Below are 17,772 nucleotides of genomic sequence, written 5' to 3'. Positions count from 1 at the left end.
ATAATATAGCTGCAATATAAGTTTTTTTTTTAATTCTTCATATGACTTTTGTGCAGGTTTATTTAGAGGATACATATTTCTCAATTCTTCGTAGACATGTCCACCTATAACTCCCAAAAATTTGCCACCTCACCTGAATACAACCTCAATACAAAACATTTTTATAGCAACGCTCTTCTTTTTCTTACCTACAAGCATGTTACAAACTTAAAACACTTCACTCCCAACACAATGTCCAATGGCTTTTGAATTTGTAAAAATATTACCTTTCTATTTTTATACGAAAAAAATAGTTTTTTTCTTTGCCAAAGTTTGCTGTATCGACTTTAAGAGAATGTGTACAATTTAAGAACACCATGGTAGATACGTAACCTTCTTTACATTAGAGTAATATTTTTAATAATAATAATAATAATAATAATATATAATACAAATTATTGTGAAATTTAACATTCAGCTTTATATGAAGATTACTACGATTATATTCAATTTGACAATAACTGTTGACTTTATTTCTCTATATAAAGACTTTTCAATTGTCATGTCAGCAAATTGTAGTTAATACATAGTTACGAAAATCCATGCCGTCGGGTGTGCAGTACTCGATGTATCTCCATTGATTCTGAAAGATCACCCCGCAACTTAGTTCCCACTGTAGAAGACGTAACTGAAGACGTAGAAGGGGAAACTTTCTGCTCTTTTTTTATAGTTTTATAGAGCCAACTCTTAATTATCACATGCTTCCTTATCTAAAACCTTCCCAGTTCAAATGCATTAAAATCCATTGAACTTAGGTCTGGAAGTTTTATAGATATCCCGTTCAAATACATGGCCTGTATTTCTCTAGCTTCCTTCATGATGAACTTGCAAGAAAGCCTGAGTTCATGCTGATATTCATCACCACGAGAAAACTAGTTCAAATCTTCCCAAGGACACCAAGCGCCAAACCTAAGTTTTTAATTCTCTTTATTTAGATTTAAGAGCATTTTCTTGTACTGCAAAATTATTTCTAATCTTTTGAATCACTGCCAATAAACGCCAAGAACCCACTAAGCATATATGCTTTTTTTTGCCAAGTGAAGCATCTTCCTCATTGAGTTAATCATGGCCACTCGATATACTCTTTTAATAGGAATATTAATCTACTGAACAACATTCTCCTCTAATACATGATAACCTTAGATGAAACTACTATCACACTAAGCGTTGGCCCCTAAGCACTTTATGCCTCTATAACTTAAAGGACAAACAGTGTGGTCGTGGGTTTTCCATTGGTATTCCCGTGTCTTTCCACAATCACATTTCACTAATTATTCCATCATCATTCAGTTGCTTTAATCATCGTATCCTTTAGCCTAGCAGGCATAAACGTAGCACGTTAAACTCAAAGATTTCCTTTTCGCCTTGACTAATCTTTATCCTATCTAAATGAGAATAAATCTGTCCAGACTAGTTTATTTGCCTTGGTTCTGTAATGTGGATGACTAGGAGGAACACTATGCTCCGTTATTTTTATACTTTTTTTTATTCACAGTTCTCTTCTCTGAAATCCAATTCTAATACAGTACATTCATTACATTTTCTGGTACGTATTCCCTACTCGATTGTGATTTGCAACAATTTGTCCTTAAAATTGCCTGATTATTGTTTTCTACCGAGTTACTATTATAATTATTTTTCTCATTACATTGAATACCCATAGCAATTTGATTATCCATCTATGAAGGGAACTTACTTTTATTCTTTATATGAATATCGTTCTCTAACTTTAATTCGCAGCTTTCACAATAATTCTATACCTTAGGTTTCTGTGGTCCGAGTTTTCTAACTTGTTCATGATTATCTCCATTATAGGTTCAAATACATTTAGTTCTTTTACAATATTAAATCCACTTCCCTCCACCTCCTTGGAATCCCTGATATTTTGTTTTACTTTTAGAGCAGTTATCATAAATTCGTGTACTTTAAGAGCTTCCAAGCACTTTAATTCGTAACATTATCTTTAGTCCACATCTTGGTGTAAATCTATACTTGGATTACGTTTTATCCTCTTGCTTAACAAAATCTTCTCATACGGCAACATTGTGCAAAATGAATCAAATAGACATAGCCGTCATTGAACTCCATATACTGGATACCTTCGTTTTGGGTGGTATTTGTACATGCTGCACAACTTTTATGCTCATAATCCTAATGCTCAATATCTGTAGAATTCACATTCTGTCTGAAGTTCTTTTCTCATTTTAAAATAACTTACCTAAATTAGACTTATGTGGACGATATACATTCACTTATTGACCTGAAACTCAGTCTAGTTTATTACATCAATAACTTTGTCTAATTCTAAGGAAGCATTAGCCAAAATAATCATTGTAGCTTTATCATTTAATACACTCAGAAAAATCTGATCATTTAGTGATTCAAATAGAATAGACCCTAAAGCACACTTAATAGCCTGATGTTTTAGTTTCAAAATAAAATTATTAAAAGTCAGCTTACACTGCTATTGAAGGAGATGAAGATTATGCCTTTCTTCACAATATTAAAACTACGAAGTCAATAGTTGTTTAGTCTGTATAAGAAAATTTTCAGAAATTTTTTTATGAGCAACTATGCACTTTAAGAATACATGTATTTGGGCACCAATCACTAAAATAAAAATACTGACCCTTTTAGAATCTTCGCATTATGCACAGCACAATAGTGTTTGAATCTTTCAAAATAATCAACGATATCTAATTAATTTTTGCAAGAGAGTTCAAATATGGTGCCTGAACATCACGATGCATTATACCCATGTATTTAAACAAGCCTTTTTGCCAAGCTGATTAACTTGGAAATTTTGGTTGGGTTTATGCCGACGAGAATCACTACAACATAATTATTATAAACTTACCTATGAATAAGCATCTGACCTCGGTTTCTAATTCTCATTATTTAGTTATAACGCTTTTTTAAATATCTCAATAGTACTATACACCTTGGAAGCACTAGTAATAAATTTTAACATCCATTTATGATCTGATTTTTTGACATATCAACAAGCTCAAGTTTCACTTTAAAACATTTATCTTCTTCATTAAGAGAAACATTGCCATTAGTTACTGTATCACATTTTAACTGCAGCATTAATATGTTCAGCATTTCCCATCTTGTTAGAATGTTAGGGATTACCATCAGGTGTGTGATGAAGGTTAGTCTTTATGCATGTAGGCTATGTTGATCTCATATTCATGCATTTTCGGTAAGGAGAGTTGTGGTAGCAGCTCCTGCTAGTAGCGTAGCCTCATCTCTCCTACAGTACTAGTAATACTACTGTTGATTTAGAAGTTCTCCGTCACCTTGAGAATCATCAGTTTGCCTAATTAGGTCCACCTTTCGTTCCATGTTCCCGCTTATACAGCTTCCAAGCAACAAGCGTCAGTGGGGATCGGTAAGGTGATGATCACTAAAGAGGAACATTTTTTTTTAAGATTTAGTGGTTGGCACAAGATGCTGTTAACAGTTTAGTTAGACACATTAGCACAATCCGAACATTTCATTTGAAATAAAATATTTGAGTTTTACGTCCCACGCTTATGCCGGTGAAGCTAAAGGAGACGGTGATGATGAGAAATTAATGTAGAAAGTGGACGGAAACGGGAGGACTCCGAGGAAACCCACTCACACAGTATTTGTCCACAACAAAGTTCACTTGGAGAGAGCTGGGATCGTACCAGGGATCCCGTGCACCAGAGGTGAAAGCTCTACCACTGGCCCACCGCGGCCAAACATTTTTTTTTTGGTAACGGACTATTTTGTATGGCCATGCTCCAGAGTCTCCTGCATGCTGGTAATGGGTTGTGGACATGAAAATCCTCCCTTCCCCTTTGTTGCAAAACCAAACGCTTGTTTCACAAACTCCTTGTGCTTGAAGATTTCATTCTTGAATAACAAAATTAATATTAATTACTTGCTCTTACACTGATCCCTGATCATTGAAACAAAACGTTGCATTGTAAAGTTCTACAACATAATCACCTAAATGGCAAGTTAGTGTTTGGTGTCATTTTCGACTCAACCAGAAAACACACACAATTGAAAAACTTAGACAAAATACTCCTTCAGAAAGAGAATTAGCTACATGGCATTTTCAGCTCAAGGAGGAAGCACAAGCATGTGATTGGACATGATAATTACAAAAAACCGAAGGAATCGCATATCGTCAAATATACGGAAAACAGCCTTCTGCATTATGATTTTTAAGAAACGAAAGTTATCATCGAAAATTACTATCTTCAATATCGTATTTAGAAGTTCATCGGTTTAGTGGCTTACAAAAGCTTTACTGACAATCTAAATAATATTTTCCTTAGCAGCATTAGTAATTATCTTTTAGGAGCTGAGTTGTTAAAATCTTAGGAATAGTATTACTATGGTTACCTTTGCTCACAATTATTCATTTTCTACATTATCTTCGTGACAAGCTTGTATGTACCACGGTTCTCAGCCAATCTCTTTGCCTAAACGTAGTTATTTTCTCCTTTAATATTGTTAATACACTGTTGTCAATTTTTCTTCTTTTCTGCCACCAGACCTTCTAGTACGTTTCTCTCACTACAGTTAGTGGGGGCGAGGTGGCACAGTGGTAGAGCGTTCACCTCCGGTGCTTGAGGTCCCTGGTTGGATCCCAGCTCGCGCCATGTGGACTTTGTGGTGGTCAAACACAGTGTTCGTGGGTTTTCTCGTTTCCTCCCACTTTCTTCATTCCACCAATTCATTCATTTCTCATAATCACCGTCTCCTTTAGCCTAACCGGCATAACCGTGGGAGGTAAAATTTAAAGATTTCATTTTCATTTCTTTCATTACAGTTATTTCCTAGTTAATGTATTAACTAAATAACTACCTAGTATTCCTAATACTCCATATATCTTCACTACTGAAAAGAGTCGCTAAACTTAACTGCATAAACCTAGCGTTTGTTTTCCGTTGAATTCAGCTAATTGTTCTCCAGCTCCATAGAGTGCAATAATTTTCGAGTAAAAAAATGGAGTCTTTTTCGTGACTATTCATTTCTATTTCATGACTTTATAGGTGCAACAAAGTAGAATTTTCTTCTTCTCAAATAATGTTCTTTCACTGTTTATAACACTTCTTTTGTTTCACGTTTACACTTATTATTAATACTATACAGGTATCAAGAATGAGTGACCTGTTGTATATTTTCCCGTCCTACTCCTATCTTTGTGTCGAAATTTATTGTTTTAATTGTTTTCCTTAGAAACTATCACAATTGAACAAGGAACTCCACATTATAAAGTTTAACTCGTAGATGAATTAGATGTGTTGATTCCGAGAAAATTATCAAATTTTCTATGTACAAGAGATACTCATGCTGTATTGAAACTTTCTGTTTGCCGAGAATGGCAGGTTGATTGGTGCCGAGACTTGCTTCTAATACATTAAACATTATTTGATATATCAAATGTGCACAGTGTGTTCAAATATTTCTGTATGCAAAACTCTTTATATCTGCAATGTTAGGATGATGTAATCGACGCTAATTATTGGATTGATTAACTTTGAGAGTGAACGAGTATATGCTGCGAAGTGTTGAGTTTGTGGCGCAGGCCTCCTGATTGTGTACGTTGTGATCGTGGTGTACATTATACTGAAATAAGATAAATAAGGGTGTACAGAACACATGTTGCGATTCTCCCTCTTCATATCTCATAACATGTAGATGAGACTATTTTAGACCGGCCTGACTGATAAATTGGTAATTGCTAGTCCATTCAGATTTACCATCATTAACAGTCAGAGCACAAAGCGCTAAAGTATTAGTTGTTGGGAACACGTGTAGGGTATGTTCCTTGCCTTCCAGTCACACGATTATGTGTCATCCATATGATTCAAATTTAGTTGAATAATTTTCTGGATCCCCTCTACGTACAGGAAAACGCCTCTCCCATTTATAATCTACTTAGGTATACACGTTCTAAGCAAGTATGTTACTGGGTGGGAAATCAAGACGGCAAAGTGGTAGATAGCTTACCTCTGGTGCTTCGATCCTCGATCCAGTAAGTATGTGGTATACAACATTGTATCCGTGGGTTTTCTCGGATATTATCTTTCCTCTCACATGTTCATTCCACCAATTATTCCATCATGAATCTCTTGCATGAATTACCCTTAGTCTATAAGGCATAATCATGAGATTAACTGAAAAAAATTGCTACCAAATAAATACTACACTATCTGGAACTTGTAGAATCTTGATTGCTAATCCGACTCCGTTAGAAATTATTCAATGGATACATTTAGAACTACAAGTGAAATGCTATCCGCCAGACAGACACTGCGCATTTGTACGACACGATATCTTTAAAAACAATTACCTGTGTTGTTGCTATGACAGATTATTAGTGTTATTAATATTTTCACTGTATGTTTCTTGAGCCGCCTGTACGCGTATAATATGCTGCGGATATGCCATTTGTGCTATTTTCGTATTCTACAATCAAATTTTTCTTGAGTATCAACTTTGGTAACTAAATCTTAAACTCCTAGTGAGTGTTGTTCATTCCTTCTTCACCATTATGCATTATCATTAAAATATACATGTTAGAGCAATTATAATATGAATTTCATAGTGTAGATTTAGAGTAAATACCATAATGAATCTTACTGGTATTTTCATTCTATTCTTAGAATATTATGCACATAGGCCAAATAGCAGACATAAGGAACAAGGAGGTGAAGATGGAGCATATTTTGTGGATGCCATTATCAAAGTATTTTCGGAGAATGCGCATGATACACATATAGAAAACATGCTCAAATTGGTAAGAATAATATATTGAATTTACTGTTAGATTTAAATGTATTAGTAGTAGTCAGACGGTTTTCAAGTATTCTTATTATAATCGGCTTTTACACTGCAGAGTAAGTAATACATAATAAGTCAGGTTTCTTATTATTATACAATTATTTTATTGTTACGTGACTTGCATTTAAAATATTTGTTCTAGCACTTCGCATACCTGATAACCACATAGAAAGAACTACAAAGCATAAGAAATTACACTTGAGTTGAGGGAAAACTTACTGTAGCTGTTATTCGCGATCCTGTATGATATTTATAGACGATGTAGTATTACGTAGCTACATCTAAACGTTTATATCACAAAGAAAAATAATTTAGTGCATTGGATTATGTATGTACACAGCCAATCACATGTACTTGTTCATATAAGTGTAGTATTTGGTTTTATTTTAAATTAATATTTTGATTATATTAGCAGTTTATATAAATTTATTACTTGTTGATTCTAATTGATTATTCACGTTTACAGCACAAAGACATCTACTTGTGCAGAAAAATATAATGTATATTTTCCTATAGAGATACGTACTGTTATTGAAAAAAAGGTAGTGGGAAATTCATTTCTCTTACTTGAAAATGTTAATTTATTGAATTTTGTGTTCTCTTCCAGTTAAAAGAATTCACTGTGCTTCCCTCACTGTTCCTTATTTTATCTTCAAAATTATCCAATAACAATAAAACATATTATACTGTTTAAAACTAGATTATTTAATAAATAAAATATGATTGAAATAAAATAATTGTTTCCAAGACCTTTTATGTACGCCAAAAATGATTTTTCAAAGTCGCACGTTAATAAAATTAATTTACTTCATAGCGTCTTGTTTATATTCGTTGTTGTTTATATTTATTGTTCTCAATATTGTTAACTTGCCTTTATGTTATTTAAAAAGTACTGAGAAGGTTAACGATAATCCATAATAGTGCAGTCGCTTGGTACAAATTTCAATAAGAATATTTCTTTTCTGGATACCAGAATAAAATTTGGCATAGTTATTTAGATGGCATAGTTTTTTATTTATACACAATAAAAAACCACCGGGACACAAGTCATATGAGCTTCTATAAAACGAGGGGAGGGGGATAATGATTGCAATTAAGTTCTTTGGCAGTAGGGTGATAAATAGAAAGTAAAGGGAGTAAAATTAAATAATATGGGAGCATTTACTAAATTATGCTTTGAATTAATGCGTGTTAATATAGAACATAGTGTCCCTGGTGGATGAATGGCTCCACTCGTCGCCTTGCAATCAAGGGGTTCCGAGTGCGATTCCCAGTGGGGACACAAGTGGTTCGGATCCTTCGTTAAACTGTAGGAGCCGTCCTTAGAACGTCGTCATCATCCCATGGAAGGCAATGGCAAGACCACCATGGGTTCACCTTGCCCAGGGACCTTCGGTCCAACTACCTGCCCTCGGACAGAACACCCATTATCATCATCATCATCGTCATCAAGTAGAATATTTAAAATAAAATTATATGTACAAAAGTGTGTTTCAAATCTATTCTTTTTTATTTCGAAAATTGCAAAAATAAGAATATAACTTTAATGAATATTCCTTCCTTCCTTTCTTTCTTTTTTTAAAAGAAATTGCGAACAATTTTAAAGACTACTATATTTTAATCGTTCTGTACTAGAGAAGTCTCATCTATCAATAACTCACTCATTGTATACATTGTCCATCACAAGAGCATAAGGCGGCACACTGCATGTTCAAGGTTTGACATTTGAATTTATTCATACACATGGTTTTGCAGTGGCAGCAGGTTAATTCAGAACATTTCATTGATACTTGTGGAAGAACTGTCCATAATGGTGTAATTCCTGGAGGGGAATCTGAGACTTTCCATCCCCAGTCGGTAAAACCAGGAATAAGAATGTCAAGCTGACACTGTAGACACTGTCTCCAAACACTGGTTTGAAACTTTGTTGTTTTCAAGTTATATCTTAAAGCATCTTCAGTAGGGGGTATATTTTCAAGGAATCTATTCTTCTGTGTGAAAAGTATCCTTCTGCATTCATTGACTGTTTTCGTTGCTCTCGTTGTGTCATACAGAAGTACTGTAAAATAATGTATCATATCAAAATCATCATCAGATAAAATGAATGAGGTAGACAAACGAATAAAGACTTCCGTTAGTTCTGGCAGTGTCTTCCACACATTCGAAGCTTTAGTTTTACTAACCCCATGAAAAGAAGATACTGTGTCAGAACCCGTGTAAGCATGAAAAACGGCAATGCTTCACAAGTTTCAGGACATAAATTTTGTAACATTTCACAGAGTGAAAACTGTTTTCTGTTTTTCCCGACACCGTAAATAAAGTACAAGTTCTGCAAATCGAAAGCCTGCAACTCCTTCAGGGCCGCTGCAGCAATTATTATTACATCTGAATCTACTGTTGAAATTGCAACATTTTTGTGGCCACATAAAACTGCATCTTTCACATGTAGAGGAATTCTTGTATCTGCTTCTTCATGTGAACAAGAAGACAGTTGGTTGTTGTTATGGTAGGATCCTACGCAAATTATTAGGTCTTCAGCAGTACAAATAACAACCTTACAACCAACTTGCAGTGATTCAATTTCAGAAGCAAGTAAGTGGAAAAGTTGCTTTTTATTTTCTTCAACTTGCAAACATTTCCTAAATACCCTTGGGAATGGTGTTGTTCTTTTGATTAACATTTTTTCTCCAGAACCTCGTTTCAAACGAATGTCACCCTTACGACTTCTTGCCAAGTATCTGTCAAATGCTACATCAACTCTATAAATTTCTGCAGGTGAGATTCTACGGCAGGTCGAAATATTTTGGTTGCAAGTTCTCCAAATGTTTTAGATGAGCCTGGAGTAAGAGAATGTACAAGAGCAGCACCATCTATAACAATAGCCGAGCAAAATGAAATACTACAGTCACTGTCATGATTCTCACAAACATCTGAAGATAAACAGGTAATAATGCCAGACTTTCTTGATGGTTTGTGGAGTTTGCCGAACTCGCTAATGGAGGGAGGATATGGGTGAGTTTCGTGAGAAAAAAATTTAAAGTCAGGTTGCCTAATCTGACTAGCCACATACAATTTGCATAATATATTTGCGTCCTTTCTAAGGGCTGTTGTTTGCATTTGAAGTTTAGGTTTCCCCTTTGTCATTCTGTTGTTAAATAACACTAAATTACACCTTTTAAATACTGAATGAATTGATGTTTTCCCCTCAATCAACCTCTCTTGTACAAAATTTTCATACAGACATCTTCCAAAATTCCTGGCTTCTCTGACCGACTTCAATGCATCTTTTGTTGCACATATTTTGCTAACTGCTCTTGTTAATATATCTTCTTCAAATGGGTTACCACAGTTTCTAAAGGAAGCTACAACATCTAAAACGTGTTCCTTACGTCTCTTTTCAAAAGCTTTGCTGCTTTTCTTATGCTTTACGTCATTTTCATCACCTGCATCTTCTACACCATCGAAAACTGAAAACTGTGCTTCAAAGTCAGATATCATTTTTACATCTGGCCCTGCAACTATCCATTTCAAAAGTGCAGCAGGTTTGTCAAAAAGTCCTAGTGCTCCACCAATTCCTTTAACTTGTTTGTTATTTTGCTCATGCAAATGGTCATCCGCCATTGCTGAAAATGGTCGAATGCTCTTCTGACTTACGAATTTGCCTTTCATGAATTCTTTACATATAAACGGATGGCACATCTCCAGTTCTTTCAGTGTTTTGATGAAAACTCGCAACCAGCGGGCATAGTTTGTGTGATCTAAAACAAACATCCAGGGACATATATCTTCCAGGATAGTTTTGAATTGTACAAAATTTCCTTCACTCACACTTTGTAAGAAAGAGAGCAATAGAATCTGTAGTTCCATAGTTATTGACCAGAAAATAAATTGCGGAGATTCTTCATTGCGTAGATTACACAATTCGTTAACATCTAAATGCGACATTCCTTCAGAGATATTGATATATTTATATGCTTCGTATGCTTCTGTTTTCAAAATATATAGTACAGACACTGTTACTTGGTGAGCATAGCGAGAGCGCTTGACGTGAGATCACTATAGAAGCGATTCAGCTCGTCCAGTTGATGTTACTCTAGCATCAACTAATATATCAGTCCACCCAGATCCTGTAAGCCAACTTCCTATCATATTCATTACAGCCATTTCAATGTGCAAACCTCCCATCAATACTACAAATTTGTCTTCACCATATTTACTAGGATATTTCCATTGAATCTGTTTTGCCAGGGCATGTATTGGTTAGTCTCCAGTGAGGATTGGAACTCCATCATACAAACAGAGTTTATCAAAAATATTGAAAAGTACTTCCATACAGTGTGCTACCACAACTGGGGATTGCACCTTTTCGCTTAACAATGGAAGTAAAACATTATTAGATTTTGAAAGTGTAGGTAATTGTCTATGTTCTGATACAAACGCTGACCAAGAAACACGTAAATCTGAAGAGACATTGTCACAAGTAAAATTGCTCTCGATGCGTCCTTTGACTGATTCTAACCAAGTTATATCTGTGGAATTAGAACCTTCAAATTCTTGTGGTGTAATAACAGTTGAGAGGGGCATTTCACAGTACTTTGTGTTAAAACGTATTGGGGATACGGTTGTGTAGGAAGAAGGTAACGCATTCTTTACCTCGCTGGTCCATTGGGAAGTAGCAATATGCAAATATCTTTTCTGTGCTAACGTGCTATCTGGATGCTGTATCAAGGTAATGCTTGTGCCATGAAATGAGTCCCTAACTGTCACAGAAGAAGGATTATGATCAATGTTATCAATTACTGTTGTTGTAAAAAAAATCATGTAAGTATTCAGGAATTACTCCTCATAAATTGTTATGCTTTTCACATGTAACATTTGCTGTTGTTGACAAAACTATTTGAACTCTGTCATAAGAAACACATAAGCCAAGAGCACGGAAGTTAATCAATAAGATTTCTGGTTCTTATACTTGAATACAATTTGAGACCAATATCTTGTGCAGGTCCTTCTAGGATCATTTGTTACAACAATAATAGAGCTTCATTCACTGACTCTTTGGCAGTAAAACCTTTTGCAAACGAATCCTCAAATTTTGGATATTCATTGAATAAATCTCTACGAACTATTTGAGCAGCATGCGCTAAACACATTAAATCACTCATGGGATTATATGCAATGGCATCACGTATAGCCTCTCCAGTTACATCCTCAAATTACAACAGTACTTCTCCTCCAGACATAGTGGCAGTCAAACCTGGAATTAGCTGCTCTTTTAGTTTTGACCGATTCACTTGTGCATTTGGAATTCCTAGATTGCACATTTTCCATTCCATCTGACTCGTAAATGTTGCTAACTTAAATACAGGTGAAGTATCACTGAGCAAAAAAAATGTCTTCAATATATTCTACCATTTGAGCTAACGCAGAACCATAAACAAAGCTGTTAATATCACTTTCACTTTTGGGTCCCTTTTTTTGTAGTTCACTTCTAACTTTGTTCCTAAATCGCACGTAACACAGCTTATGGTATTTTGCTTCCTGTGCCACTAAATCAGTTGAAGATAATTTCATTAGTATTTTGTCATCTTGAACCACTTTCCTAAAAACATGATTGTTGGACCAATTTCTAGTGTTTGCGCAGATACTAACTTGTCTTCTTCTTCCGCTCCATCAGAAAATAAACACGTATTTTTAATGTTCACAGTTGGTGTACTTGATATTGTTTTAACTTCCTGAGATGTCCCAGGAGGTAACTCAACTATTGTTTGCTGCTTTTTTTCCTCAGACGCTCAAATTTCTATTTGTCAAATTTTGTACAACATGACTTATGAAATTTTGCTGAATTTGACACTAGATTTTGAACAATACCACCACTATCTCGTAATTGAACAATTGGAACAGATTTCGGCTAAGCTCCAAGGTTAGAGAATTCTATTAAGTCTTCACCAAGTTATTTCAGTCCACCTTCCGTTGCATTTACGAGAGGGGATTCATTTTCTTCATGACAGATTATACATTGTTCCCATTTAACCTCCGGATTGGGCGGAACAGTCGAATCAAACTCAATTAATTCCAGTTTTCTCTTTTGGTATTTCAGTTCAATCTGCAAGAACAAAATAATAATAAGAAGTTGCTAACAAGCCCTATAAATAACAAAACATTCGGAAAATATCAAACTAGCAAGTATTTATTACCTATAATATAAGTGTTCTACAACATGAGATTACTTAGAAACACATAGTTAACACTTAATTACAATAATACCTTTGAATTTACTTATAAGGTCTGAACACGTTATTCAAAATTTTAAAAACGATTTTTTCGTTGTTATTACAGTAAATAGCATGTTTAATTTTGCATTAAAATGGATGTAAATATGCCATAATTCTTTATATTTGTACATCTATTACCTTAATATTTGTAAAAGCGCGTTATTTGAATTTAGCATGCCAATGAACATATAAACTGGCCCGAAGAACGGAAAAATGGAGTATTTTCAGTTTGTGCCGCCATTTTGGACGCCATCTTGAATTCTGTCTGACGGGGTGATCATCGCTTTTGTGTCACGGCGGATTTTTATTCAACATGTTATAATTAATAAATGTGCTAAGTTTCATACTGGTATCCAGAATAGAAATATTTTTGTGCGAAGCGACTGCACTATAAACTTTAGTTGAAAGTACATTGTTTTGTACATAACACTCTGAACAAATCAGTTTAATTTTAGGTTGTTCCTCTCCATGATCTTTGTGTTCCCTCTATCTTTCAGTCTGCATTAGCAGTGACGTGTTTGAGATTTAATTCTATATGTTTTAATATTTGATTATTTAGAGAAAATGATTTTTTTCTGTAATCTGGGTTTTACAGATTTCATGATACATTACGTTAATATCAATAAAAAGAAATATATGTACAGTTTTCCTTAGAATTTCAAATAGTTTCCATATCATATATATATATATATATATATATATATATATATATATATATATATATATTAACTCGTATTACATTTTTTGATTTCATAAAGATTGAAGTGTTTGATAATTTTCATTCCATTCAGTTTAAAAATTTTGATAAAGTGGTTATATATTTATATCAACAGAAGGGGTAGAGTGTTCAACAAATATTCTAAAAAGAACTAGCGTATGCATCTTGGAAATAAGGGTAACGATTATATGTATCCTGATTCCCAAACATATGTAATATTGATACTTATATTGAGAAAGAGAAGACTGAAATGTGAAATCAACATTAACATATGATTTAAATAATAATAGAAAAAGAAACGAAGTTATACCATTTAAATGTGACAAGCAATTTTCTTAATTTCAGAAAGAAAAATACACTTGAATTAATAGTAGAGAGGTATTTTCCTCTACATATTGATTCTGCAACTCTTACATACAGGTTTTAAAATAATTCTAATATCGATCAAAATTCAAGAAATAAACTACATCTAAAAAAGAAGTGAAAAACTTACCTGACATTTTTCAGACTGCCAGACTAGGATGCAATAGTAGAACAAACCAGACATTAACAGTCTAATTAGTTCAACAGCCAATACACGTGCTTTCGTGGTCCCGTAGTCGATTCCCCGCTAAGGAACGTTTTGAGTAATGATTTCAACTGCAATTTAAACCCAAGAACTCATTTCATAAGAAATCTGTATTAAAAGAAACTTACTGAAGCCATCATTTATATTTGGAAAATCAAGAGATTGGGGATAATAAGTATACTGTAAACAATTATGGTCACATTTACTGTCCGAATACTGGCAATTTTTTCTACCAATGGGTTAGCCTAAAATTTACGGTATTAAAGTTATTATAATAGGGTAAGTACGGCACTTTTTATTACCTATAACCATCAATTTTACAATAACAACGTAAATTCTAGAGTAAGAGTAATTTTGGGAGCCAGCATTGAAGGGAATAGGTCACTAAATATGGCCTATAATTTTTACGGTGTAGAATGTAATTCTTGAATAAGATAAGAATTTGCAATATAATAACTGACAATTGCAAAAATCGAAATTACTGTAGTCAACGAAGAAATGATTGTGTTTAAAATATTTTAATCTGGTTTAAATAAGATTTAACACTCACAATTAGGTTCTATTTTAATGATACAGAGAAATTACTCGTTTTGGTTGTCAACATACACCAAGAAAAATATAAACTAGAATATCTAGTAGTACTTAAGATATGCTATTCACAAATAGTACAGAATAATCTAGTGGAGGGCTTAGGAGATATTGTGCCATATGGCCGCTATCATAATTTGAAGAGTGATCTTTGATCGAAAATATATTCTCAAAGGTTAGAGACTTATGCACCTTGCATGTGGTGGAGGGAAGGGAATTAATTGCAGGATAGAAAATAATGTAATTTATTCATACTGGTTAAATGTTTTGAGACATTAACAGAAGATTAAGATATTTTATTATAAGTTTAAGATTTATGCTTAAACATCTCAGTAATTACAAACTAAAATCTATAACTGCAATATCAAACCTTGTAATATTACAGTTATAGATATTTTATAGGGTTTTAGAGCAATAACAAAGTCACTTAAATATAATGCACTATGATACAGTTATGTTAATTTTCGAAGTGAAATCTGTAATTGCTTGGTGGCTTCCTTATTAACATTTTTTGCTGCAAATTTCAAGTGAATGCTCTCCATTCTTCTCAATTCTATCTGTTTTCCTACTTGTTTAGCGTAAATATTTTCCTATTTTAGAAATAACAAGGAATGAAATGGGACAAATTTCCATATTGAATACAACACTCCTATATAGTGCACTCGTAAAAATTACAATTATGTGTTAATCAAAGATAAAAATTGAAATTCGAATATTTCCCCAAATGATCAAGAGACTTGTTTATCAAGAAAGAAAAAGAACCAAAGGATATGCCTCGATCTCATTAGAAGCGGTGGCTGTCATTGTGAAATTTGCAAATTGTGTGTGTCTTTTATAATCTGATATATTAGAATGTTCGTAGTTTTTGAATGTTACAATATTGAATTCTAATTACGGATTACGAAATTTTGTTTTTATGCAATACATTAGGAGTTACGAAGTGTAAAATACAGCACATTTGAAGTGTATGCTACACTAGTGCACGAATACACCATGTAAGAGTGTAGGGGAACGCGGTGGCTCAGTGGTAGAACGTTCACCATCGGTGCTTGGGGACCCTGGTTCGATCCTAGCTCGCGCCGTGTGGACTTTGTAGTGGAGAAACACCGTGCTCATGGTTTTTCTCGGGGTTCTCCCGTTTCTTCCCACTTTCTTCATTCCATCATTTCACACATTTCTCATTATCAGCGTCCCCTTTAGCCTAACCGGCATATTCGTGGGACGTTAAACTTAAAGATTTCATTTCATTTTCAAGAGTGTACATGTGTTTGGTAAAAGTATTCTAGACAACGTTCTTTGAGGTTGGTATGGGACGCTTTTCACTATCTCTTGAAATAAGTATTCACTCTCCCATCTACACCATATTGTGTCAAATTTTATGCCATGGTATTGCTGTATGTGATTAAAAGGTAAGAAACAGCACCGACGAGTGTCTGCGATGTTGGAGGAAGTAGAGTCGACCTTTGAATTGCACATCTTTAGGTTATTTAGAGATGTCTTTAATAAAGTTCGAAAATCGTCTGTTCTACTCCTACTCAACCACACCATGTTAACAAGAATGCTTCACCATAACTAGCTATAGTACAAGGTGATGTTTCAGAGTAATTGAAAACACAAAATTTCCAACTTTTGTTTATAAGTGCTAAAACTATCATTAAAACCAAAGATCAGTATCTTCACCACTCAAAACTACTTCAAATACGAATCCATCTCTGCAACAGCGATTCAAACAACAAGTGACGAAGAGTGTTGTAAAACATTTGGTGCGCACACTGTATATTGTAATATCCTGCATGGTTGTGTTTACAAACATCCAATGTGTGCTTCTATTTATAAGCATCAACCATGTGCGTCTTACTATGGATTTCTATGACTGCAGACTACAGAGAAAACACCACTGGCCACATGACAAAGAGAGAACAGCAGCACCTCCGCCTCATCTGGACCACCTATATAACCGAGATGATTGCAAGGAAATGCATCAGTCTGCGAATGGTGATCCTCTCCTTTAGCTTACTCTAGAAGATACATAACTCAAAGCCTATAATTTGGGAAACTCTAGGGTTTTCTCTTTCCATGCATCCTATTCGGAGCTTTGTTGAGACTCCTAACCTCAGTCACCTAGGTTGCTTCGGAGGTCTGTGGAGATCCTGCCCTATGCTGCTTTGGCCTTAGGTCACCTCTTTTTACCCAGTATTAGAGAATTTACATTATAGTAACATTTTTATAATATACTGTTTATAGTCGATTTTGCAATGAAAACCGATAGTGGGAAAATTATTCCGGACTGTAATTAGCTTTATCTGTGCTTTACCTACAACTGCACAAGCAAAACGTAGCATATAAGACCATTCCCCTATGTGTCTTACATCACAATTCCTACACAAAGTGTTGGGGTATAATGCCCTTCATTTCTAATACGTGTGGTATAGTCCACAGCAAAAAAAAAAAAAAAAAGAAAAAAAACTGCAACATAAGAATGTAAGTTTATTGTGAAACGACAAAGACTTTTGCTTAAAAAAATAAGTGTGCAGGAGACGACGCCGAGATTTCTCCTGACGTGATTCGTGTCACTTAGACGTTATGTAGATGTCCTGCGCTGTTAGTTTCACAATAAACTTACACGCTCATATTGCAGTTTTTTTTTTGCTGCGGACTGTACTATTTTAGAACTTTGGACTTTGGATGAAGAACACACTACTTTAAACTCAAAGAGATGAGTAAATATATATAGCAAAACGATATTGAAAACTCAA

The 17,772-nt window shown here is 34.4% G+C and overlaps 1 protein-coding gene across 1 annotated transcript in view; it reads left to right on the top strand.

Annotated features, from left to right (window-relative positions):
- LOC145662184 (caspase-3-like) overlaps positions 1–17,772 on the top strand; it is a 207,984-nt gene that overhangs the window by 156,846 nt on the left and 33,366 nt on the right. The window contains exon 7 of the mRNA XM_081727516.1: positions 6,693–6,826. Within this exon, the coding sequence (XP_081583642.1) occupies positions 6,693–6,826 (134 nt within the window). The remainder of the gene's footprint in view (positions 1–6,692; positions 6,827–17,772) is intronic.

This window comes from Thermobia domestica, chromosome 10, assembly GCF_964235325.1.
Source record: "Thermobia domestica chromosome 10, izTheDome1.hap1.1, whole genome shotgun sequence".
In the NCBI taxonomy this organism is placed as follows: Eukaryota; Metazoa; Arthropoda; class Insecta; order Zygentoma; family Lepismatidae; genus Thermobia; species Thermobia domestica.
This window is presented reverse-complemented; position numbering and strand designations above follow the sequence as displayed.